General features: G+C 40.3%; 1 protein-coding gene across 2 annotated transcripts; it reads right to left on the bottom strand.

Annotated features, from left to right (window-relative positions):
- On the bottom strand, positions 1–24,615 carry NUCKS1 (nuclear casein kinase and cyclin dependent kinase substrate 1). Of its 2 annotated transcripts, none has more exons than XM_044757748.2 (7): positions 24,229–24,615; positions 9,632–9,681; positions 7,768–7,873; positions 4,811–4,866; positions 2,536–2,688; positions 1,387–1,536; positions 1–395 (listed from the first exon to the last, which is right to left on the bottom strand). In XM_044757748.2, exons 1-7 carry the CDS (start codon positions 24,243–24,245, stop codon positions 196–198), a joined length of 732 nt encoding a protein of 243 aa, XP_044613683.1. In that variant the 5' UTR covers positions 24,246–24,615; the 3' UTR covers positions 1–195. The 2 variants fall into 2 exon arrangements, with proteins under 2 accessions (XP_044613683.1, XP_044613684.1); XM_044757749.2 differs by having other exon boundaries at positions 1,387–1,533; positions 24,229–24,553.
- Positions 24,616–25,827: the final 1,212 nt, after the last annotated feature.

Raw genomic sequence — 25,827 nt, 5'->3', positions numbered from 1 at the left:
AAAAAAAGAGAGAGAGAGAGAGAAAAAAAATGTTATTTTCAACAAAAGGAAAAAAGCATTGAAAGCCCATGAGTCAAGCCATAGCCAAAACCATATTCTACCTTAAGTAGGTTTTCTTTCCCCCTCCTCTTTTTTTCTTTTTTCCTTTTTTTCCCTCTTTTTTTAATAAAATCTCTCCCCAAACCATCATCATTTTTAATCCTCCCCAGACTGGGCTTCATCCTCAGACCCTTCATCCCCAGATTTCTCGGGTGGAGGGCTTGCAGATGTCTTCTTTTCTGGAGGGCTTTCTGGTTCCTCATCTTCTTCTTTGGGAGAAGGAGTCTTTTCCTTTGATGCCTTTGAAGCTGTGGGGCGGCCCACCTTCCCTTTGCCTTTCACAGGACTTGGCGTCACTGAAAGAAGAAAAATACCAGTTTGGGGAAGGGAAGGAAGAAAATGTCTTTAATAAAAATCAGCTACAAAACAAAACAATCTGTAAGAATAAAATCTATAAAGACAATACCCCAAGTTACTAAAAACCAAGGTGGGCACTGGTTTCCAATCACTTTTTACCAACACTGTAATGTTATGTTAGCAATAATGCTTGTAATAAACCAACAGGATGCTACAGAAACTGCGCATCATTCTTAGTGGCTTGTAAAACTAAAAGCTGTTTATGATAAAAGTTGTCTGTGTTTAAAAAGTGAATCAAGAAGAAGAAAGGATACACCTTAATCTGAGTAGAAACTGAAGCCATCAAATAACTTGATAGTTCCATCATTCCCAACAGTAAGAAATGATGAGTAAAAGGTTTAAAAATCACCAGTTCTATTTGCCAGAATTAAAAAAAAAAACAAAACCCAAAAAACAAATCCAGCTTTCTGATGTAATGACAAACTAGCTCCACCTAGGAGAATATCTGGCAGAAACCACAAGGGCTCAAAGAAAATGAATCAGTGTTGTCAAGTGCGGTTTCATTCTGCTAGCATAGGTGGTGGTCCAGGGATCAGACGACAGAACTTCAATGTATTACTGTAGGTGTACATTTTCACAACTTCATGTCTTCACTAGCTGCTGGGATTGCAGTATCAGGGGGGAAAAGGGTAGCAATAGCTATGTTAACACAGTGTTTCTATCACTATGCCTGACACAAACAGGTCATCCTCGAATCCTGCTTATGTTTGGCGGCAGCTAAAGAACAGGGCTAAGCTACCAGCCTCTTGGAGGGGCTGGACTCCTCATTAATAAATAAGCGATACTTCCAGGTGTAGAAGACAGGATCCTTTCAGAATTCTTAAGTATGTGGTGAATGCTAAGCCCTAACGAAGAACTTCTGTAGAGAGAGTGTATTGGTTCTTGAAATTTTTCAAAGCAATAATTTACTTTCATTTCTGCAGAGCTCACCTGTAGCCTTTAGCCTGGGTTTGGGCATTTTCTTTTCTTTCCTCTCAGGTTTGGACTTCTTAACCATCTTTTTGTTTTTCTTTTTTGAACTGCCATAGTCACTATCATCATCGTCTTCCATTAGGAAATCTTCATCGCTGCCGGAATCTTCTGAGAGGAAAGAAGAATTTCAACGTTCAACTTAATGTATACATCCTTCCAGTGAACCAAGGGAGAGAGTGCTAAGAGTGACTGGAGGATGGGATTTGGGAGTCAAACACTCTTGGATTCTTTTTGCAGCTGGACTACCAATCTGGCTGGAGTTGTCACTGGCCCCACCTGTAAAATGAGTTTAGCACGCACATGAGGGTTATATGACTGACTTGTTTGAAGAGTAGGTCAAAAACAGGAAAAGGTAAGACTTAATCTGAATAAAAATTGAAGCCATCAAGAAACTTGTATTTCCATCATTCCCATATAGTACTGGTGAGACCCAGAAAATGAAACTGAACTGACTTGGTTTGTTTGGTCCAACTATGAATAAATGAAACAAGAAAACTACACACAAAGTAAAAATACATATAATTAACCTGAATCACCTGTGAAAGATCTAAATTCTGCTATTAATACTTTTTTGTCGAGGGAGGCCTACACCCTTCTCCACTAGGCCAAAACACTAACCTTAATCACAACACTCACCATGCGACTGTTACTCTAACAGCTGTTCATGCAGTCGTTTGTTTAAGATTGGCACCTGAGCTAACATCTGTTGCCAATCTCTTTTTTAAAATTATTTTGTTTATTTTTTCTCTTTCCTCTTCCCAAAGCCCCCCAGCATATAGTTGTATATTCTAGTTGTGAGTGCCACCGATTGTGCTATGTGGGACGCCACCTCAGTGTGGCCTGATGAGTGGTGCCGTGTCTGCGCCCAGGATCCAAACCGGTGAAAGCCCAGGTCACCGAAGCAGAGAGTGCAAACTCAACCACTTGGCCACGGGGTCAGCCCCTGTTCATTCAGTATTTGAGTACAAAGGATGAACATCATAATCATGAGAGTCTCTGAACCAGTGAGCATCTAATTCAAGGGACTAGTTGTAACATTTAGCATCCACAAAACTGCTGAAGTAATCAAGGTCACAAACTGCAAAGACACAAGCCGACTTTACGTACTCTCCTGGAATGGCGCCTCGTCCTCCTCCTCCTGCTCTTCTTCACTGCCCACATCTTCCATGAGCATCTCTCTCTGTTTCGAAGCTGCTTTAGAGGCAGCCTGCCGCTGCTGGCGCACGTTTTTATGATCTTCTTTTTCGTCTTCACTGTCCTCTGCAACATCAAAATTAGAATCAATGATCAGAGATGTGTGTTTATTCGACAGCTGACTAGAACAGCCAGGATGAGAGAAAACCTGTAGCTTTATTTCACTCAAAAAGGGTCAAGTCTATCCTTAGTGCCTACAAAATATACAAAAGAGGAGCTAAAATTCAAAGCATCAACTTGAATAAGATTCTGTCCACTATTAAACATAAAATAACTTAGATATGTAGAGTTTTAAGTAATAACATAGCCAAAGTAAGGTGTGAACACATGCTTTCTACAACATAACTTTAAACTTGTATCATTGCTGTGCCCTGAAATTCTCAATTACATTCAAATTTATGCTCAGTTTTTAGAAACTGAAGTTAGAAAAGTATTTTTAAATAGTAGAAGAGGGGAAGCCTGTCTTCCAATGATATTTATTCTAAGACACACAAATGCAGACCCTAAAACAATGCAGACCACTACCTTTTTCAATGAATGAGGCATGGCCATTTCAATTTAGAGAGTATTGAGGGAAATCTTTAAAACACATATTTAGATCAACTAGATCTTTTTTTTTCTTTTGAGGAAGATTAGCCCTGGGCTAACATCTGCCACCAATCCTCCTCTTTTTGCTAAGGAAGCCTGGCCCTGAGCTAGCATCCGTGCCCGTCTTCCTCTACTTTATATGTGGGACGCCTACCACAGCATGGCTTGACAAGTGGTACCATGCGAACCCCAGGCCGCCAAAGTGGAATGTGCAAACTTAACCACTGCGCTACCAAGCCAGCCCCTCAACTAGATCTTAATACAAGTTCATAACAAAAAAATTACTGTCATATACTACAGTCTATTAATTAAAAAGAAATTTCAACACACAGTTGTGTTTGTGAATAAATGTGATTAAAGGGTAGGCTGCCAGCCTATTGGCTCTAGACCAAGGTATACTTGTATTAGTCTCCACCTATGGCCTCTTCCTGGACTTTGAGGCTCCCTTATTCTGTTAAGGTTTAGCTGTTGCTCTTCAGGAAACACTTGTAGTCCTATAAGCCTTGCCATGGTCTGGGTTCAAGTCATCACTTTCACTGTCAAAAACCTCATCTAGAGACAAACAGACACAGGGAATAAAACTGACTTCAGTAGACTCAAAACTCAATCCACCCGGGAGCAGCTGTGTTTAACACTAGTACAGTTATTCATCTTGAAGTGCTCAATAAACTAGGAAATGTAAGAGACTCAAACTAAAATTCACAAGGCACATGAATAAAAGTATATATTATATTATCACAACATCACTAGATAGTGCAAAAGGTTAATATAATTTCTTTTGGACTTAGGCAGTGAGATAGCAGACTTGAAAAGGAATGAGAGCACAACAGCTCAGCAGAGTGGACTCAGTGGAACTTGGTCTACCCTCTAAATATCGGCTAAATAGCAGCCTTGTTTAAAGGCAGATCTAGAAAGGCAAAAGCAGGAGAACGTAGATCAAAACTAAAGTGGATGGGAGCAACATGGAATAAACTCTCAATTCGTAGAAGAGTTCAAGTTAAAAAAATAAATACCAACGATAAATAATCAGGATTTAACATTTTATTTGGCCATGAAGTCTCCTCATTAATTCTTTTAAGTTAAAATTCTTACAAAAGCTTTATCTGTGGCCAACTGTTTCAAAGGTCTACCTCTCAGCTAACAAGAGTAGGACTGAAACCAACCTTTGTGAACTTTTCAATCCAGAGTTGATCACTCTTTCTTTTTAATACCTCTATTTCACTTAGTATTATATATATTCTTATTCTATTCAGTTTGATGTCTTTTATTTGTTCATATAAATGGTTTTTATTCTTGACTATACATGAGAATAATCTGTAAATACTTTTAAAAAACAAAGCCTCAAAATCCCACCTAGACCTACTGAACCAGAAATCCTGGGGTGGGATGGAGCATAAGCAGTAGGTTAAAAAACCTTCACACGTGACTACAATAAGCCATCAAGACTGAACATCACTATGAGCTCTTCAAAGATGGAAACGTAAAGTCTGTAATGCCAGTATTTTCAACAGTGCCTAGCATTATTACAAAACCACTTATTAAAATGTTCAACAAATACATAAATAGAATTACACCTATTACATTAAAAATTGTTTACTACCTGCTGAGTGAGAATCATCCTTCTTGGCCTTCACATCTTTTTCTTCTGAGTCCTCACTGTAAGGGGAAGGGAGAAAAAGTTTAAAAGTCTTAGATCAAAATCTAAGTGAACATAGACCTCTTGGTATCTGACTGGAGAAGAGTGAAGAAGATCTCTTTTATACATAAAATATTCAAACAGATGCTGAGGAGCGAAACTGCTTCCATTATTTCCCTACTTGACAGGGATGCTAGTGAATCAGCACAATTTTATCTACTTTGGGAAAACACTGCTTCTAAAGACCCAAAGGGAAAAAAAGAAGGTATCTTAATACAGGCTGAAAATTTCTCACCTGTATATAAGACCTGCTTCACAAGAACATTTAATAAGAAAAAAATTCTCTGTTGTCAGAGGCAGGGTATAAAAATACTTAAATAAATTACATAATGTGTCAATGGTGATAGTGTAGGCAAAAAAATGGATAGTACCAAATATAGATGAAAAAACACCTACAATACAATTATTAGAGGAAACTGCAGTTCAGTTATATATACTACAATATGCCTCAAAATTTATCTAAAACAAAAATGACAATCACTTAATTAATTATCACCCAATATTTCTATACATCAGAAACATCAACACACAGGCCTGCCTTGTATCACGGAGAAAATAAAAGTGAGCTCGAGATCACTGCAAAGTAAAATAAGAAGTTAAGGAGCTTCAAAGTTCAACGGCAAGTTTTATAAAATAATTTTTAAGTCACAAAGATGCACTTTTTTTTTTTAAGACTTTATTTTTCCTTTTTCTCCCAAAGCCCCCCAGTACATAGTTGTGTATTTTTAGTCATGGGTCCTTCTAGTTGTGGGATGTGGGATGCTGCCTCAGTGTGGCCTGCTGAGCAGTGCCATGTCCGTGCCCAGGATTCGAACCCTGGGCCACAGAAGCAGAGTGTGTGAACTGAACTTGGCCACGGGGCTGGCCCCTGACAAAGATGCACATTTTATGTCCTCAGAAATCTTAACTCGAGAATCTGGGATTTTTGTCATTAATTAGTTGTATGATCTTAGGTAAATCACTTGGTACTATTCAGTGCTAAAATTTTAGGATTCCATGAGAAATTCTGACAAAAAAAGAAACCACCACACACAAGAATTGCCTTCATAGCTTTCCTTTCTCCAACAGTAGGTCTTGTAAATCTCTTTCGGTATTTCCCATAATGTAGACCACACTCAAATGACAAACTACTGATCCTAAGGTTCCTAAGCAAAGAGGAAAACCAAACCTATTTCTTTACTAAGGAATCTACCCAAGACACACTCTAATTCTGAAACCTGTGACTATGCTATAGAAATGTTTTTATGCATTTCATTCACAAGTCTATTACAATGACAAAGAACTGTATGATTTTCTCTAGTTCTTTTATTGTTGTGTTTATACAGACCATTCATTAATCTGTGAGCCCCATTCTACAGCAAAGTCAAGTAAAAGCTGAACTTTTAAATAGAGACCAACAGAAAAAAATCAACATAATACTGGTCTGAGGGAATAAACATACAAGGCACTTAATACAAATGGCAATAAAAGCTGTACTTTATTTCAACCATTTCTGACACTTAGGAGAGAATAATAAAACCAAATGATTGCAATAAGAAAAAATTTAGAATAGATAGCAATTACATCAATGAGACATTATAACAGGCCATGAAGCTTATTCCTAGGAGAAATATAATAAATGAATGTAATGCAAGACAGTTCTAAGTTGGGTTGCTACAATAAACTGGATTAGAGAAATATACTATGAAACTATGGAAGACTTGTCTCCCCAAGTATAATTTTGCCTTATTTTTCCTCAAAACTACATTTCTGAAATTCTGCAGGAAAAAAATATTAGAGGTTAGAATACAAGCAAACAGGAAATTCTAGGTAAATGTATGTATTTAATATTATTATTTCTACAAATTTAGCCTCCTGTGAATTCAGAATGTAATGGCTTCTACCTGGGGCTATTATAGTGATTTTAGTGCTTGAAGACAAAAATCTTAGAAGAACTATTAGTGAGTATATTATTTCATTTCTCTCAACCCACACTAATAGTATTATTTGGAAATGATATAGTCCAATGGTTAAAAAATGGACTTTGGAGTCCAACAGACATGGTTTCAAAACCTGCAGGTCCACTTGCTGGGTAACCCTGGACAAAGCACTGAGCCCCTCTAAGTCAATGTTACCTAGCCTAATAAAGGTGTTGTGGGAATTCAACGATAATGAATACACATGAGCACATAATAGAGACTGGCACATAATAATCACAAATGGTGGCTATCATCATCATCATCATCACCATCACCAAGGAGGTCTTAAAGTTATGCTACATTGAGTATGAGAGTGCGTGTGTATACCTGTAACAGGAGACGTGAAAGCTACAGTATCCTGCTCTCACAAGGCAATTATAGTTAAAATTACAACTCATCTGAACTCATTTATAAAACCAAGGGAAGGGAAATTGTTCAAATGATTAAATTATCTAAATGAAGAAGAACTGATTAGACAATAAAACTTGGCAAGCTATACAACTGAAGATTCTATAAGCTTTAGTTATGATTCTGCCAGTGATCTGTGACTGAATGGGAAAGGTCACTTATTCTTTGCTGTCATTACAATGAAAATGTCAATACTAACCTCAGGTAACAAATTACACTTAACAATCTTTCTGCTTATGTTCAGAGGCTGGAGGTAGCAACAAAGACATTCTTGGAGACCACTTTGGATTCCAGGCTGAGTCCAAGCAAGCCTCATGACCTTAAAGAGGCTAACCTCCAGATTCAGAAGCACTGCCTGAGATAATATGAAATAGCAAAACAACATTAAGTAGACACTTTCCCAAAGTAAATGGAGATTCCACCAATTTAGAGATCAGATACTACCCTCATGTCAGACTGGTGACAGCATAAGAACAGATTAACAATGCCCCTTACCTATCTTCCTGGGAATTCTTTCCAGATCGCCTCTTATTTTTAGCTTCTCGGGGAGATGATCGAATTTTCTTAGTTGGAGGGCCTGAATCTCTTCCATAATCTTCATCTAAACAGAGCATTTTTTTCAAATTTAATGAACAATATTATGATTTTTACATATAGAAATTATTACTGTATTTACTGAGATAATTCTCTCTTATGCTATTTAAATGGTGAGGGGACAGGACTTCCCAAATCATTTTCTTTCATTTTTAAAAAAATAAGTTCTTTTCTGCCCAAGTCCCACCACCTTAACTCAATCATTTCCATTTTGCATATTACCCTCTAGTACTCATGTGCACATTTTAATATATCCATAGCCAAACCTCTCATCATTTTATATCTGACCCTTTTAATTTATTAAAGATTTTCCCATCTTCATATTTATTTGAAAACTATTATAGTAATACGGTTATATTACAAGCACTTAGAATGTAAAGAACCCATAATTTTACAATCCTGACACAATTATTGTTATCAATTATGTTTACTTTTAAACTAAAGCATTAAATATAGCATACTTTGACAGTTGAGGAAAATACTCCCAATTTCAAAAGTCCTACAAAACTAAAGAAAATTACCCCACCTTAAAAAGTGATTATTCCCTAAACTGTTTACTACACCATTATATATAATGGTGAAGATCTGGAAGTAGCCTGGAGCTTTACCAATTATTACATGGTTGGATATATTATAAATTCCATTACAGAATATCATACAACCGCTAACAGGAACTTTTCAAATAACTTCTAATTTAAAAAAAATTTTTCCCCCTGCTTTTTCTCCCCAAATCCCCCCAGTACATAGTTGTATATTTTAGTTGCAGGTCCTTCTAGTTGTAGCATGTGGGACACCGCCTCAGCGTGGCCTGATGAGTGATGCCATGTCTGCACCCAGGATCCGAACCAGCGAAACCCTGGGCCGCCGAAGCAGGGCGTGCAAACTTAACCACTTGGCCACAGGGCTGGCCCCTCAAATAACTTTTAATAACGAAAAAGTTATGAAGTCATAAGCAGGGATGGAATGGGAGGGGACAGAACCCAAAATTCTATAGCAAGACTTCAACAACAATTTTAAAAGGAAAAAAGGCAAAAGGCCCTTTTAACAAAAGTTAAAATGGCTTGTTGGTCAATGGCAGGATTGTTCTAAGGATTAAATGAGTAAATATAAACATTTAGCAAGCATTTTATAAATGTTAGTATTACCTCTGAGAGGTTGGATCATGTAATTTTTTATTCTTCTTTACACACTTCTACATTTTCTATGTTTTCCCAAAACGCACATATTATCTTTATGAAGTAAAATTAGATTAAAAAAATAATGGTAAATGCATCTGGAAAATGAGATTAAGGACTTATTCTCAAGAAACCCTTATGGTTAAGATGTAAGATACACTACTCATTCTATGATGAATTAGTTCACCAATCAAAGTTACTTCACCAAATACTCTCATCTTAGTTACTTTATTAATCAAAAAACTTAAGTACTCCCTATTACAAGGTACAAGTTTTACTGTGATTATAGCAAGGGCTGTATTAAGTAATAGACACTGCACCAGAATTATTGTACTTTGGACTCCAAAACAAGGTAAGAAAAAAATTATTCAAGTGTTTATTATCAATGATTTACTAGGAAAAAGTTAAAATTCATGCCAAGTTCAACTTGCTTATTTTGGGTAACACAGATCTTGACATAATTTACATATATTAGTAGTTGAAAAACAAAAAACAAAATTTATTCCAAAAGCATGATAAGAAAGTACATAAGCTGGTTATTCTTCCACTAGTTGGTCCAACTGAGAATTTACTGAAATCACAAAACTTACCAGCATCATCAGATTCCTGAAATTGTGAATAATCAACGACCTTCCTATTTCTGTAGAAGGAAGAGACTCTAATTAAGATCATAAAAATACAGGACTTTTCTAAGATACGAGAACACACATTTCTACTTTATCAACAGAATTAGCACTAGCTCTCTGAAAATTATTTTTCAACAAGCCCCCACCTCAGCCAAAAAACTTCACATCTTGTTACAGGGAAGTGCAGCTTATACCAAAACTATTTCAAACTACAATTCCCGTATTGCTCACCCCAGTGACAGCACAGGTACTGTTCTTCCCCACAAAACAACCTCCACCTCCCAAAACACACACACATAAAACAGCAAAATGAGCCAAACTACCACATTTATTCACCGTACACAGAGATGCTATCACGTGAACAAACGAAAACTATAAATGTTGTTTTATTCTTACTGCTATATACACATACACATGTATATTATCACCGAGTTTTTTCCAAAGCAAAGTGATTTTTTTTTTGAGGAAGATCAGCCCTGAGCTAACATCTCCCAATCCTCCTATTTTTGCTGAGGAAGACTGGCCCTGAGCTAACATCCATGCCCATCTTCCTCTACTTTATACGTGGGACGCCTACCACAGCATGGCTTGCCAAGTGGTGCCATGTCTGCACCCAGGATCCAATCTGGCGAACCCTGGGCTGCTGAGAAGTGGAATGTGCGAACTTAACCACTGTGCCACTGGGCCAGCCCCGCAAAGTGATTTTTAAGTATAATACAGTTAAATGTTATAATACACAAATTAAGCTGACAGTAAGTTAGCCTCACATAGAAGGGGAAGGGAAAAAAAAGTAACTAATTAAAAACTGACTAAAAATTAACTAATAAAAAGATGCTTGTTATTAAAGAGTCTGTAACTAAGAAAAATATTAAAGTCTCACAAATTTGCATTATCTACTTGACTCAACAATTTAACTGCTTCTTACTAGGTAAGGCATCTTCAACATCTCAAACAAACCTTAATTTCCATTTTTCTACTCTATATTCTAAATCTAACAGTTTCCAATTTCTCCTCTAGAGGGAGAGAAAAGCTTCCTTGTTAGCATCCAAATAGCCTGGCTTTGAAAGAGCCTTAGATGCACTGTAACTAAATGGATACTGAACAGCTAAACTGAAAGGATTACGAGAAGCACACCACTAACTACACTTAAACCTGAGCAGAGGGATATCCCTTGTTTTTTTTTTTTTTTTTTTGAGGAAGATTAGCCCTTAGCTAATATCTGTGCCAATCTTCCTCCACTTTACATGTGGGTCACCACCAGAGCATGGCTGCAGTGGTGTAGGTCTGCGCCTGGGATCCGAACCCATGAACCCTGGCCACCGAAGCAGAAGGCACTGAACTCAACTACTACGCCCTCAGGCTGGCCCCGGGATAGTCCTCGTTTTTACAGATTAAGACACCATTTAAATTCAAAGACAGGATGGTAAGGATTCAAGTACAGGTACAACTTCTATATAATATGCAAAAATGATAGGGTAAGGATGAATTCTGAACACACGTTTAGGGCTTAGATGTGGAGCAAAGTGTAGCTACACTCTTGGCTTAAGAGAAAAAAAGAAGGGCTCATAAGGAAATTTGCCTTGTTTTTCTTTAGACTACCAACAATGAATTATCTTCTCACTTTATTGTTTCAATGAGTCAAGATGCAAAACTATAAAATAGCCTCCAACTGTCTGTTTTGTTATAAGAAGCTGAGTTTATGTATCAAAGATACCATTCTATTAGGAAAGTTAACTTTAAAAATATGACTCAATTCCACTTACATGAGGTACGTACTACAGTAGTCAAATTCATTGCAGCTCCTGTTCATATCACTTGCACTCGTATTAGATACAACCTCACCTCCTCTCAACACCTTTAACCCTTCACTGATGCTAGGAATATCTACTAAATATCTGTCTTCCCCACTAAATGTCCTTCTTAAGGACAGGGATTGCCTCTCCGTTATTCAGAACACCAAATTCAAGAAATTTGTTGAGTTGACTTTGCTCTGAAAAGGATCAGGGCGGGAAAGGGTATCTGTAAAGAGATGTATAGGTGACTGGAGTTTTCAGCCTATCAGACATTTAATTCCCACTACCTTTAATAACAAAAGAAAATTTAGTTTCCTCCATACTAAATACAGTCCTCCTTCAGTGTCTGTGGGGGCTTTATTCCAGCCCCCCACCCCCACCCTGGTTTGGATCACAGGTGCAGACATGGTACCACTTGACAAGCCACGCTGTGGTAGGCATCCCACATATAAAAAAGAGAAAGATGGGCATGGATGTTAGCTCAGGGCCAGTCTTCCTCAGCAAAAAGAGGAGGACTGGCAGCAGATGTTAGCTCAGGGCTAATCTGTCTCAAAATAAATAAATAAATAAATAAAGAGGTTTATTCAAAACAACCTACTATTTCCATTACTTGGAGATTTACCTTATTTAGGGTTGAAATACATTTCTCATGAACTTATTCCTACGTAAACTGGAAACTGAGACGATATATTGGAATAGAGGTGTAATACTTAAGAATATTATTTAAATCTGAGGGCACGGGAAGTTCTACTTCTAGATGGAAACAAAGAAACATTCTTACTTTCTCAAAATGCCACTACTTAAATTAAATGCCAAAGCTAAACCAACCTCTTCTGTGTAAAATGAGCATCAACAAGTAGAACCCGGAGGACAACACAAAATTTCAATATAGCACAGAGGTTAAAAACACAAATTTTTGAACTGGGTTTAAATCCTGGCTCTGCCACTTGCTAACTGTACGTCCTTGAGCAAGTTACTCCCCTCACTAAACTTCCGTTTCCTCACCTGTAAAATAGGAGTAACAATCCCTCTCTCTCAAGATTGTTGAGTTCGAGGTGTACAACTGATCCAATGAACAGCAGCTAACTTGTATCACTTGTAAGCACTAACTTGCTCCACCCAGAATACTACTGCCATCTTACAGAAACAAGTGACACTCGACTATTTATTTGAACATGATGATGAAGTCACTCTGTTTTAAAATACGTGTGTCTTAGTATTGGTTCTAGTACCATTTAGAAAGATTGTCTTTAAATGGTTTGTTGCTCATTTCACTGAAATGCAATACCAAAATACCTCCCCATTTTTATATTATTTCCAACTTATGATAGTTTTCAGGTTACCATTTAGGCCAGAGAAAGTAGCAGCAGTAGCTCTTTTAAACCCACCATACAAGTTAGATCAATTTCTGTCACTCAAATCAACTGGAGTTCCATCTAAACAAGTCTAAAAGCCCGCACTAGAAAAGAGAACTGTAACCCAGTAAGAAAAACGATGTTTAAATACAAAATGTACGAACAGAAAAACTTCAATTATGTGCTTTCTCTTACATTAAAAGCTGATATAATCTCTATATCTAGATTCCGAATGGACCTTGGTCACAATGAACCAGTTCTTGGATGATCATCAAGAGGGTTTTGAGATGAGAAGCCTCCACTTTTGTATGGGTTTAAAGTGCAAAAATGAAAGGTAAAGTGGGAAGCTAGACAGGGAACACTAAAAGATCTGTTTTGGGCACCAAATGTGGATAACTCAAGCAGTTTAGAAGCAATAGGATTTTTTTCTTCTGCTCTCTTAATCATCAACTTCTTTCTACTAAATACTGATAAGTCTACCCCCAAAATGCTGCTTCTTTCTTATAGCAGCAACCACCTAAGACCAAAACAAAGATTCCTGAAATGCAAGGTATATAAAGCCAACATTCTGAAGAGTCAAGGATCACAGCATTCCAGAGATGGAAATTACCACATCTTGGAGATTATCTCATCCAATGGTCTTTACAGATGAGAAAAACCCTAAAACCACATAATCCAGCTCTACTTTATAACAAGCCTGCACATCAAAATACGGAGAAAGATGACAAGCTCCAGGTGAGGAAGCAGAACTTTCAAATATAAACCCACATTTAATTATTGACACCCCAAGCTTTATACTACTTAAAGAACAAAAAATCATTTTCTCAAGGCAAACTGGAGAGACTTTCACACAATCTTCTACATGTTCTAGCTCAATCAAGCTGACTATACCTCCATTTTCACCTTTTAGAAGTTATACTGTTCTGGTCAATGTAGGGAAGAAGAAGAAAAAAACTCATCTTCCTAACTTTTCAGAATTTAACAAGTTTCTCATGAGGCACTTAAAGTACATTTGAAATCTGAGTTCTGAGAAACCCCAAATAGCCAAGACAGCCCTTTTCACTAATCACCTAGGTGGTAAACATCTCAGTTCATCAAATGAATGAGATTCTATAGAACAGCGTTTTTCAACCTGTAGGTCACAACCCACTTCCAGGTCCTGAAATGAATTTATTGTTATATAACCAGCATTTTAAAAGGAAAAGCAAAAGGAAACAGAAAATATCAAAGAAACCTATATCTAAATAAGGGTAAATTCCTGAAACTCGTTTCAGGTGTTTGTGTTCCTGTGTGTAGCAAACGGCAACGTAAAATGTATTTCTTATAGGAATGTCATCAACAAAGTTTGGGAGCCATTGCTTTAGAATAAAAAGAGGACTGCAAAAAGAGATTTCCAAAGCAGTTTTTAGTTTCACCTTTACAAAGAACAATTTGTTATTGATCTGTGGCCACAAAAGTATAACATCTCTTCCTATTTTAATTTTGTATCTTTTTAAGAAAATCACTGTTTTAAGCTTAAGCACTCATAAAGCCTATCAAAGTTTGGTGGGCAGTAGGGGGCGGGCGGCTGGTGACAGGACGATGATGATACCAGGTGTATTACATGTACCAGAGCTACGGGACCTCAGTCTAATCCAACCTTACCCAGAATGTGTTATCCTATCAACAAACGTCCCTCAAAGCGAATGACAGAATCTCTCATGATCTCCCAAGGCAACCAACTCTAAGAAAACTCCAACAATGAAACAGTTCTTCTCACTAAGGGAAAATCTGCCTCTCAAGTCCACTCACCAATTCTATCTTGTCCACTTCCTGGTCTAAGCCTAACCCTCTTCCATAGAGCAGCCTTAAAGTTTATCAGTTTCCGCTTTTTCTTCAAGGCTAATACTAGGGTTCCCTTAACCCTTCCTCACGACGTACTTCAGGAATCCTCAAGACCTAGTCGCTTTCCTCCACAGCACCTTGGATTTAGTGAAGTGTATCAAGCAGTGCCCTGGTCTAAACATAACATGATTCTTAAAAGGTGAGTCTGGGGAGGCGAAGCAGCTCAGGGTTATGACCTTCCTCTTCTCATTCTACTCTATATTTGTACTAATGCAATGCAAGATCTCAGCTGCCTTTTGGGCTGGTAGATCACACAGTGGACCGGATATTGCAATTTCAATGACTAAAACCTCCTTTCCCCAAATCTACAACCTTTTTGTGTACTGATACTTCATTCCAACACATCACTTAATCTTTCCCAACTTCCTATTATCAACAAACGTAATTGGCATAGGCCAAGAACGAAGCCCTGTAAGTCAGCAGTGGAGATATTTTGCCAGGCTGACATTAATCTATCATTCAGCCTCCTCTGGGTCCGGCTATTGCGGCACAAGGCCATCACAATCAGCTGTCATTCAGCCTACACTTCTTCATTTCCCATAAGGATGTCATGTGAAGCTCTGTCAAAATCCGTGTTGAAACAGAAACCCAGTATTTTTCCAATATTCTTTCACTCTAATAAATTTTTTTAAAAGCAAATGAGTTTGTTTAAATCAATGATAGTTAAACTTTTTAGAATAAACATTTTTGTTCAAACAAAATACTCCCAGGAACCACAAACTAAAACACGGATAATTAAAAGTAAAAGAAACATTCTAAGGGTATCAATTTGTCTTGTAATTTCAAATTTAAAAAATTTCTCATTACAGAATTTTCCAACTGGTATTCTGTGAAGATAGGTTTTCTACAAGTTTCCTAGTTTGGATAGTATCACCTCCTTAAACATGTTAAATTTCTGAAAGTCCTGCATTAAAGAGAACTGCTTACCATTGATCTCTAAGATTACTTATATTTTAAAAACAAAATTTGAATCAAATGCTTGAGATATTCCTGAAAGTCAAGATTATGAAGACCACTGATCTACAAGACTGGTTTTTTTTGTAAATCCATGCTGATTTTTATCAATAATTCTAACAGCAGTTACTATGCACCAGATACTTCACCTAAATTCTCATTTAATTCTCACAACAATCTCACAATAGGAGCTAATTTACATGAATTCAATTTTATCTGAAGAATCTAATGCTCAGAAAGGCTAAGTAACAACTGACCACAAGCCATTAGGTGGTAAGGCCAACTTTCCCACTCGAGCTCGTCCAACCCTATAACCCACAGGACACTGCTGATGCCCGCCCCCCTCTTAAATCTTCCTTTCCTAAGTGCTCACAAATCGAACTCCTCCATAGACCTGATGCCATTAGTTTCTGCACACCAACCATTTCCTGGCCTTTAAAACTGAAGACACTTACCTCTCTCCGTTCTCCTCTCCCTCCAAGATTATTCACATGCCAAATTTTCTCAGAATACAAAAATGCTAGTTCATAGAAGCCAGGATACCTGAATTCAATTCACGGTAACTTCTTACAACTGCTTCACTTATCCTGAGCTTCAAGTTCCTTTTGGCTAAGATATATTGCTTTGTCTGTATCTTATACCATTCTGTTATTTATAACTAAACATAAAATTTGAAAACAGTCACAACATACAAGAAAGCAAAAAGTAAAAAACAAAAGCCAAAATTTAAAAAATCAAGAACGTGAGGCCGGCCTGGTGGCGCAGTGGTTAAGTGCGCCCGTTCAACTTCAGCGGCCCGGGGTTCGCTGGTTTGGATCCCGGGTGCGGACATGGCACCACTTGGCATGCCATGCTGTGGCAGGCATCCCGCATATAAAGTAGAGGAAGATGAGCACGGACGTTAGCTCAGGGCCAGTCTTCCTCAGCAAAAAGAGGAGGATTGGCAGATGTTGGCTCAGGGCTAATCTTCCTCGAAAAATAAAAAGATAATAATAAAATAAAAAATCAAGAACGTTATAGGAAAGAGCTCCTAAAAGTTTTTCAAATGGAAAATTTCTAATTTCTGCAGAAAAGAGAAGGGAGTAAAGGAGTTCTGAATGATGAGCCAGGCACATCTGTTTATTAGATTATTGTCACAATCCCCTACTAAATCTTTATCAACTTGCTAATGTTTTAGTCAAGATAAGCAAATATTAACTTTTATATAGCACTCCTTAATCCCAAAATTTTTCCAATTTCATATTCTCTCCATATAGGAAAATATCCTGTTTAACAGTCAGACATACACAAATTTCAATGAGCGTCAGATAAAGTACTATATAAATAAAATGGGCTACATTTTTCCCAACAGAAATTTAGTGCAAACCCTATCTAATTAAGGACAAAGAAACCTCAAGCAGGTGAGACTGAAGAGGTCTCAGATGTGCACATTACCAAGCACAGTCCTGTCTGCAGCAAAGTCTCAGAAACCTCAGCGGAATCTTCCACAATTGTTTTAACCCAATCACCAGGGAGAAACTGTAGCCTGACTGTCAGGCTTATTGACTCATTATAATAAAGGTGATGTCACGTCAGAAGTGTGGAGCATCTCACCAAACATGAAAACTTAAAGGATTGGGGGAAAGCTAGAATTTAGGTGAAATTGAAATGAAGCAGTGTCTTGAGGCCCAAAGCACAGTAATAAAGGAGTCAACATCAGGTGTGGACTGCAAAGTGGACCTCAGGTCCTATTTCTTGGCAAAGTTAAGGTAGATGGGGAATTTTGTGTCCAGTAATTCCTCACCTGAAGCTCTAAAGTTGCAAATTGAGGCTAGTTCTCTATCAAGAGGACTTAGTTCCTCCTGACAAAAGTGTGAGGTTTCCTTCTTTCTGATATACTTTCAAAGAGCAAGGTTTCTGATAGTCTCTGAATTCAGAGAATCATTTCTCTGTAGAAAGGCAGTAGTCGCTCCCACACGGAGGACTGTTATAAACCTTTGCAGCTGGCGCCGATCTGTGGCAGACAGACAGCCGCGTGCTTCCCAGCCTGATGAACAGCAGGGTGGGTTTTCACTGCTCTAACTTTTAGCTTCTCAAGTAGTTCATCTTCTGGGTCACTTTACCTTGACAGATGAAACCTCCCTGAAGATCACCTTGCTTATTCGCAGGTAACTGAACAAGCGCACAATTCAAACAACAGGTAGGCACTAAGAAGCACCTGAAAATACGCTATACCCATTTGAAACACTCTTGGCCACCTTGGGGACAGTTCTCCAGAAGTATTTCAAAGACCGATAATTAGGGCTACTTAGACAGCAGTTATTTTAAAATATAGTAACGCAATTCTGCAACAATCAGTTCCACTTCCTAGAATCAAGATAATACATTTTCAAAGACAAAGAGGCGCCTCCGTTTGACCAAAGCGGTCCTGTGCTGAATCAAATGTTCTCTCCTAAAGTGTACAGCCTGGTAGTCTCTTAAGCGCTGTCTCTAGTCTCAACAATCCAAGAAGCTACTTCTTCATAATCTAGAGTAATAAAGTCACATTTATTTCTATCTTTGCAACTAAGAATTAAAAAGCACAAATAGAAATAACACTTCAGAGCAGGCTCAATAAATTCATTATTATTAAGTTCAAGCAATTGAAGTTTGCAAATAACCCATCTAGCTGTGCGGACACTAAATCTCATTAACTCCAGAGGGGCACCGTTCACACGGACTAAAATGTGGATGTAACATGGATGGTGTCCTGGAATTACAGTATAGTGGCCTTCTTTTATATTTCTGGTTAAAAAAAAATAGGCAAAATACACAAATAAAACCAACGTCGCTTTATTCAAAATTACTTTCTCAATTTTATTTTTAGAGCTGGAAAAAACCTGAGAAAAAGCTCCGAAAACTGTAAAATGCTTTGAAAATGCAAGGTAGTATTATGCTACTGGAGTTCAACATCCTCATTACATAAACCTATGCAGAGGCTGATACCCAGTTTCTTTTGCTGTGCCGTGTTACCCCCCAACTCAGTAATTCGTTTTATTGTTACCTGATTTAAAACACTAAAAACTCAACCACTTCCCTTAGTTTATAACTTTTGTCAAGTTAAATCAACTCCAATTTCTAATTAATTTCCTTCTTAATTGTAATGTACTAATGAGTTTTATAATAGGCATTGAAACTTTTCAGATGCCATGTTTTGTTGGTTCTTTTTTGCAAGGAAAGATTTGCCCTGAGCTAACATCTGTTGCCAATCTTCCTTTGTTTTTTCCCTCCCCAAAGCCCCAATACATGGTTGTATATTCTAATTCTAAGTTGTAAGCTGCCACAACATGGCAACTGCCAGACGGGTGATGTGGTCTGCAACAGGGAAGCCAGCCCAGGCCACTGAGGAGGTGAGCGCTGAACTTTAACCACCAGGCCATTAGGGCTGAATCTGGCTCTTCTCTTTTGTTCCTGGGACAAACCGTACTTGATCATATATATATATATATATATAAATACTTTCTTTGCTTTCGAGGAAGATTAGCCCTGAGCTAACACCCGTGCCCACCCTCCCCTACTTCATATGTGGGACGCCGGCCACAGCATGGCTTGACAAGCGGTGCGGTGCGTAGGGCTGCACCTGAGACCAGAACTGACAAACCCCGGGCTGCTGGAGCAGAGCATGCGAACTTAACTGCTGCACCACCGGGCTGGCCCTGATCATATATATTTTTAATACACATCTGATTCAGTTAGCTAATATCCTGTTTGGCATTTTTGCATCTATACTTACGTGTAAATTAGCCCATTTTCTTGTAGTGTCCTTCAGGTGGCTTTGGGATCTACTCACTTGGGGGAAATGCCTTTATTATGAAACGGATATACTTAAAGCAATGCCACTTATCTAACATCCACATTTCTTCCCCAAAAAGCTACATAACACTTTAGTGCTTTTCCTCCTCATTTAGGTTCATCTTCCTTTAACCCCTTCACGTGTTCCCCATTCCTTCCAAAAAATTGTCTTTTCTCCATCACCCTCTCCCCAAGCTCACTTTAAAGTTGGTCGCCCCCCCCCCCCACCCCGCCCCACCAAAAGTCCTATTAGGAACTCCAAAGATGGCAAAGTGCTCTACTACCACAAGAAAGAGTAACACCCTGGGCCAGTGTGTCTCAGAGGAAGATCACACTGGCTCTGGGTTGGCCACACCTGGATTTGAATTCCTGCTTCACCTCTCAGCAGTTGGGTGAACTGGGCCAGTTCATCCATCCGAGCCTCAGCTACTGCACATAGGAAGTGGGGATAACATATACCTTGCTTGAAGAGTGGTTTTAAGATTTTGAAACATGCGTAAAGCGGCTGGCAGAATATTTGATACAAAGAGAGTTGCTCAGTAAGTGATAGCTCTACTGAGTTTCCAAGTGATTTTATCTTTTCTACAACTGAAGGTTGAGAAAGGGACTTCTGCTGATAAAGATCCACAATCTCTAATCCACAATTTAGAAATTCAAAAAGTTCTGAAAAACAAAAAAGTTTTTCCAGAGCTTATATGGTGGCAAACTTGACCTAAACAATGAGGGGCTTTTTAGTCATCTTTTCAGTGTGAAAATTTGTAAGTTTTACTGGAGAGATTAATGTGTTTGATTATAAGAGCACTACCCCAGACTCACTGGTCATGGTACACTGATACACAGTATACGCAGCTTGTTACCTTTTTTGGAAAAAAACTGAACTTCCAAACCATAGGGCCCCAATGGTTTCAAACTCGGCATTATGGACCTGTAATCTATATTCTAGGTGGAGTCAAACACAGTGAATGTAAATCTGGCAGAAAGGAGAATAGCTAAGACTTGTGGAGTCCAAATCCAGCTTTGCTATTATTTCTACACTTCAACTCCTTTGGCTTCAAAGTCATCCTTCATTGGTAAACTGAAGAAACTGGACTTAATCTCTGAAGTTCTTTGTAGTTTTTAAAAAAAATTTTAATTAAGAAGTATCCCTGAAATTTATTTTAAATACTGAATTGAACAAAACTCCTACTTAAAACATTTGGGCCACATTTTTCCTCAAATATTTTCTATATAGAGCTAAAACCCTACCGACACAGAATGTACTCATCACTGAAGAGATTACTAAACAAAAAACATCTGACCATCTTCATGCCAAACACTAGGAAGGAGAGAGTGGTACGACAGAAAGAACGCCAACTTTGGACTCAGAGAACCCAGGTGCAACCTTGGTTCTGCGTTAACAGTTCTATGACCTTGAGTAACATATTCTTTAATCTCATCTCGTCAGGTTATTACGGGAATTAAAAAAATCCTACATTACAGGACTGTAGTAAGGACAAAACAAGATAAACTGAAAGCCTGTAGCAGAGTGCCTGACTCCGCATTTATTCTCAGTAAATGTTTGTTCAGTAAATTACTCTAAACACCACCCTTTAAACAGTGTAGAATAATTTTCAGCTTAATTAAACACAGGCATGTTGGGAAATGTTGAATATTTAAGCGTTGTTATAAAATGAACAGACCCAAAGTTAATAAAATCACACTTCTCTCTCACACACAAACGTGTAAGTAGAGAATAAGTAGAGATATAAGGAACCAAGCTCACCTACAACCACATTTACTAGGATACAAAACTTTTAAGTGTCTGCCTGTGCGTACTTACGTAAATTCCAAGCTATCTTGAATTTTCAGGTTTCCAAGTTTTTCCTTTAAACACTTTTTGAAACTAATTTTCTGGTAAGAGAGAATATCAATTTTTAGAATCCAGAATCCCAAGAAAAATTCTCTTTGAAAAGAAAGCAATCTGGAATCTTGGGAAAGCTGTTAAATCTTAACATAATTATAAACACGACAAAAAATAAAGGTAATTTTCTATCAACCTGTAAGAGCCTATGCTTTCACGTCTAAACTTTCGACGATAGGGGTTCCCCGCCATCTCAAGTGCTAAGCAAAAGACAAGATGTCAAGTACATTTACGTTACAAAGAAAGGAGCAGACTGATCTGCGTGACTTGGATTATTTTCAATAAGGGAGGAGGATCTCTGGAGAATATACCAAGCTGAATTTCAAGAACCCTGGTTTCTAGTCTGGACATGTCAGTAAATCTCTCTGAGCTTTCTTTCTCATTTTTTAAAAGTAGCAGCATTTTCTTTGCTTCCTCACAAGGATAAGAGCCATGAAAGCACTTTAAAAAAAGTTAAAAGTGCTATACACAACAATACTATCAATACTTATTAGGCAGAAGGTAAAGGGATTATCCTGCGGAGAGGGGGAGGGGCGGGGGAGTAGGAGCGGGAATTAAAGTCTAGGTTCTAGGATCAGCCTTGGCATCTACCACTGTGCTACGCAAGGCACTCAACTCGCCCAGGTCCCCATTACGTCACTTGCAAAACGAATTTGCCTAAATTTCTTTTTAGCTCCAAGACTGTAATTTTATGCTATAAATTTGAATCCAAGGCCTAAAATATTTGAGCTCTCACTTACATATAATGAGTCAGATACTGTAAAAGGTAAAGATAGGAACACCGTATGATAAAAACCACTTAGATACGTGTTGCACACACGCCTAAATGAAACTGCAACTGATCAGTTCACCATTCCTTTCATTTGGAAATTGGGGTCAAGCACCCATTAGTACATTTTAAAGACTTTAAACCCTCAGGTTAATATTAAATAAAAATAATATTTATAGTAAAAACAAAAGCCAGAAAAACCTCAAAATTACGTATAGGTCTAAGGGCAGAAACATACCTCAAAAGAAGATGCACTCACTTATTTTCCAACATGTGCTTTCTTTTTTTGGATTGTTTTTAAAGAAGGCTGATCATTCTGATATTGGGTAAATATCTATCATTAAATTTTTCTTAAATGCCCTCAAGTACATAGATTCTTCAATTATACCTTGAAACAAAAGCACTTCTAAGACAGGATTTTTATTGCAAAATTTAACAAACCACCCAACTCAAGTTTAATAATTTCTGCTTTATTATTGGTCATGAGTATATTAAAGACTTTAAAGAAATAATTACAAAAAGCCCACTATATATTAACTTCATCCTTCAAATGGGGCAAATAAACAGTTTAAAATTATTTTAAACACACTGAGTAAGAAAAAAGTTGTGCAGAAACCCCAATGCCTCCAAAAAACTGATAGAACGTGCTTAATATATTTATCCCCACCTGGTGACATTAAAAATCCCAGTTTTCGAGTAAAAAAAAAAAGTTCTGTTCATGTTCCAATATCTAAATCTGGGAACACAAATTCAGGCAAATGAGTATAAGAAAGTCACAACAAGAAAATAAAATAAAAAGACATCAAAACGTAATGAAGTTAAAAGGTAGACAAGAATGCTAGTCCAAGCTCACTACAGAGTACTTTACTTCCAGGAGACAGAAGACCCAAGCCAGATGAAACAAATCTTTATTACGATGTTGTCTATTCGGGCTGATCCCCCATAAACATCCTACAGAAATCGACGAGACACGTCGGCCGATTTTGCACACCGTAACCGGAGACCCCTCTCCAGACCCCCGGCCACGGGGCCCGCCCCGCTGCCCGCCGCTGCAGCCGGGAGACGCGAGGGCGGGGAACAACCCTTTCCGGGGTCCCAACCTCTCTTTAGAGCTTCAGGGCTAAATACTTCCGTTTCTCCCAACAACTCGGAACGAAGAGGGGGAAGCAACAACTGTTCAACATTTTTAAACTAAACCTTTACCTATTTATTCAGAAAACGCTACGCAGAGCGACCCATTCCCTCCACGGACGGCGTCACGGACCCACACGGGAAGTCACATTCCCCCGCAGCAGACGGGCCCAGGCCACACCCCTCGCAAATGGCACATTCCGCACGGCAGCCGGGAGGCCCCAAGGGCGCGGGGCCCCGGGGACGGCGAACTTGCCGAGATCCTCGGGACACAGTCTAACGGCTGACCGAAGCCAGCCCCTGTCCCACCGAGTGAGCGGGCGGGCGGGCGCGGGAGCCGCACGGAACGCGGGTGGCCCGTTAAGCCGCCCCTCCCTGGGCCGCCGGGCGGGGAGCGGCGCGCCGGGCCCAACCCGCTCGGGCTCCGCAGCGCGGCGGCGGCCCGCACCGCCCAGGGCCCCGTCCCGAGCTCACTCTCGCGGGCGGGAGAGGCGGCCCGGCCCCGGCCGCCCCCGCGCGCGGCCCGCGGCGCCCCGAGGCCGGAGGCGGGGCGGGGGCGGCGCTGCCCCGCCCCGCGCGGACGCCCCCTGCGCGGGAGCCAGGGCCGAACCCCCACCCCCAGCAGGCCGAGGGCGGAAGGGGCACACGCCGCCGCCGCGCCCCGCCTCGCTCAGGGCGGGCCGGCCGCGGGGGTGGGGCCGGGTGGGCGCTGACCTCACCCCCGGCGCCGCGGCCCGAACACCCCGCCCGCGCCAGTGCGGCCGGTGGGGGCGCCGCCGAGCGCGGGGCCCGCAGCGCGGGGCGGGGAGGAGCGCGGCCGCCGCCCCCGCGCAGCCCGCGCCAGCGAGCCCCCCGCGCTCAAGGGCGCGCGGGCCCCGTAGGGCCGGCTGCGGGCCCGTGTCCCCGCTGCTTCACCGCGCCCCCAACCCCGCCAACCCGCCCCGGGCCTCGGACTCCGCACTGACCTGACAGGCCGAGACATGTTGGCTGTCGAAACAGGACCGAGCCGAGAAGCCAAAGACCAGGACCCCCCCCGCCCCGCGCGCTCGGCGCCCCACCCCCCCCAACTTCGGCCGATGGGGCCGCTGCCGCCGAACCCCGAGCTGCTGGCTCCTCAAACTCCGCCGCTCCTTGGTTCAGGGCCCCTTAACCAGACGAGCCCCCCGCTCCCCGTCTCTTCAAAATGGATGAATCAAACCAGCCGAAAATGCGCCAAAGCCGCAGTGCAGCCAAACCCACTAGGGCCTGTGGGCTCCGCCCCAACACGCCGGGTCATTGGCGGCTTCTGCCAGATGCGCCGAGCTCATTAGTCCGTTTGAATCATCACGTCCCCCGGGCCCCGCCCCACTCCCTGATAGGCCCCGCCTCCTCCATGGGGTCCTATTAGTCAAGATGCTCTGAGAGCGCACGGCCGCAAAACAAAAATGGTCGCTGCTCGGCCCGCCCCCTGGTTTCCACTCCAGAGTTGCAGATTCGTCTTGGGTCGCATCTTGGAACGACTAGAAAAAAAGATTTATACAGGGCTCAGCGTCATTTAGTGTTAGTTTAATGATGTTTTATTTCGCCTGACTTGATCATCTAGAAACTCCACCAATAGCCAAACCTGTGGGATAGGCAGCTGATTCGTCACTGAGGGGCTGCTTCAGAATTGGAGGGAAATTCCATGGGTTCAAAAAATTTGACCTTAAACCTACAAGCCCCTTCCCCTGGCTTCAGCATTAGCCCTCAGGGGCCCTACCGCGGCTGGGGCAGAGAGACAGGATCACCAATCGAGGAAAACTTTACTCCCAATTTCCATTCTCCATTCTGGACCTTGAGACACACTTCAGGGTCGTTCAAGTCCCAGTCTCCGACATTACTTCGGGGGTCTAAGGATTAGGAGCATGAGCTCTGGGTCCACAAGGCGTTTCAGTTTGAAGCTCAGGACCAACACTTAATGGTTGTGTAACTTTACCTCCCTGTGCCTCAGTCTTGTCATGTGTAAAATGGAGAGCAATAGTACTTACCTCATTGGGTTATGAGGATTAAATGAGTTGATATACTAAAAGCCTTTAGGACGATCTCTGGCACACAGAAAGCACTACATAAGTATTTGTTAAATTCAGTTTTTAAAAGACCTGATGCCTGGTGGAGGTGGGTGGGGCTGGCTCAAAACTCAAGTCACATAACTTAGGGTTTCTCCGATCGTTTTATTTAAATCCATGAACATTTGCGGGATGCCTAAAACTCTCAAAGGCAGAGCTCAGGATCTCTATGCAAACGGTTAAGGTTTACCCCACTGTGGTAAAACAGACTTCCATCTCTGCCACAGGCAGCCTGTCAGTAGCCAACTGAAGGTCCGCTCCACAAACAAACCCACCCACACTGTCTGCCTCCTAAAAGACCCCGGCTGTAAAACCTGGCTTCTCTGAGGGAAGAGAATAGTGCCGTCCACCAGTGAAGCATTAAACAAGTTATCATCTGCCTCTTCCATGTCTCTCTACCCTTTCTCCCCTGAACTTTTTTTTGTAGTAAAACAATGCATGACATAAAATTCACCATTTTAACCATTTTTAAGTGTATAG

Source organism: Equus asinus, chromosome 25 (assembly GCF_041296235.1).
Source record: "Equus asinus isolate D_3611 breed Donkey chromosome 25, EquAss-T2T_v2, whole genome shotgun sequence".
Lineage (NCBI taxonomy): Eukaryota > Metazoa > Chordata > Mammalia > Perissodactyla > Equidae > Equus > Equus asinus.
The sequence above is the reverse complement of the archived record's forward strand: the minus strand, read 5'-3'. Positions and strand labels throughout refer to the sequence as shown.

Bases quoted from the DNA above. Each gene is read 5' to 3' on its own strand.
- NUCKS1 (XM_044757748.2), bottom strand. The intron at 7,874-9,631 runs GTAAGTTTTGTG...TGCTCTGTTTAG, and splicing joins TCAGGAATCTGATGATGCTG to ATGAAGATTATGGAAGAGAT. The intron at 396-1,386 runs GTGAGCTCTGCA...TTCTTCTTTCAG, and splicing joins ACCCAGGCTAAAGGCTACAG to TGACGCCAAGTCCTGTGAAA.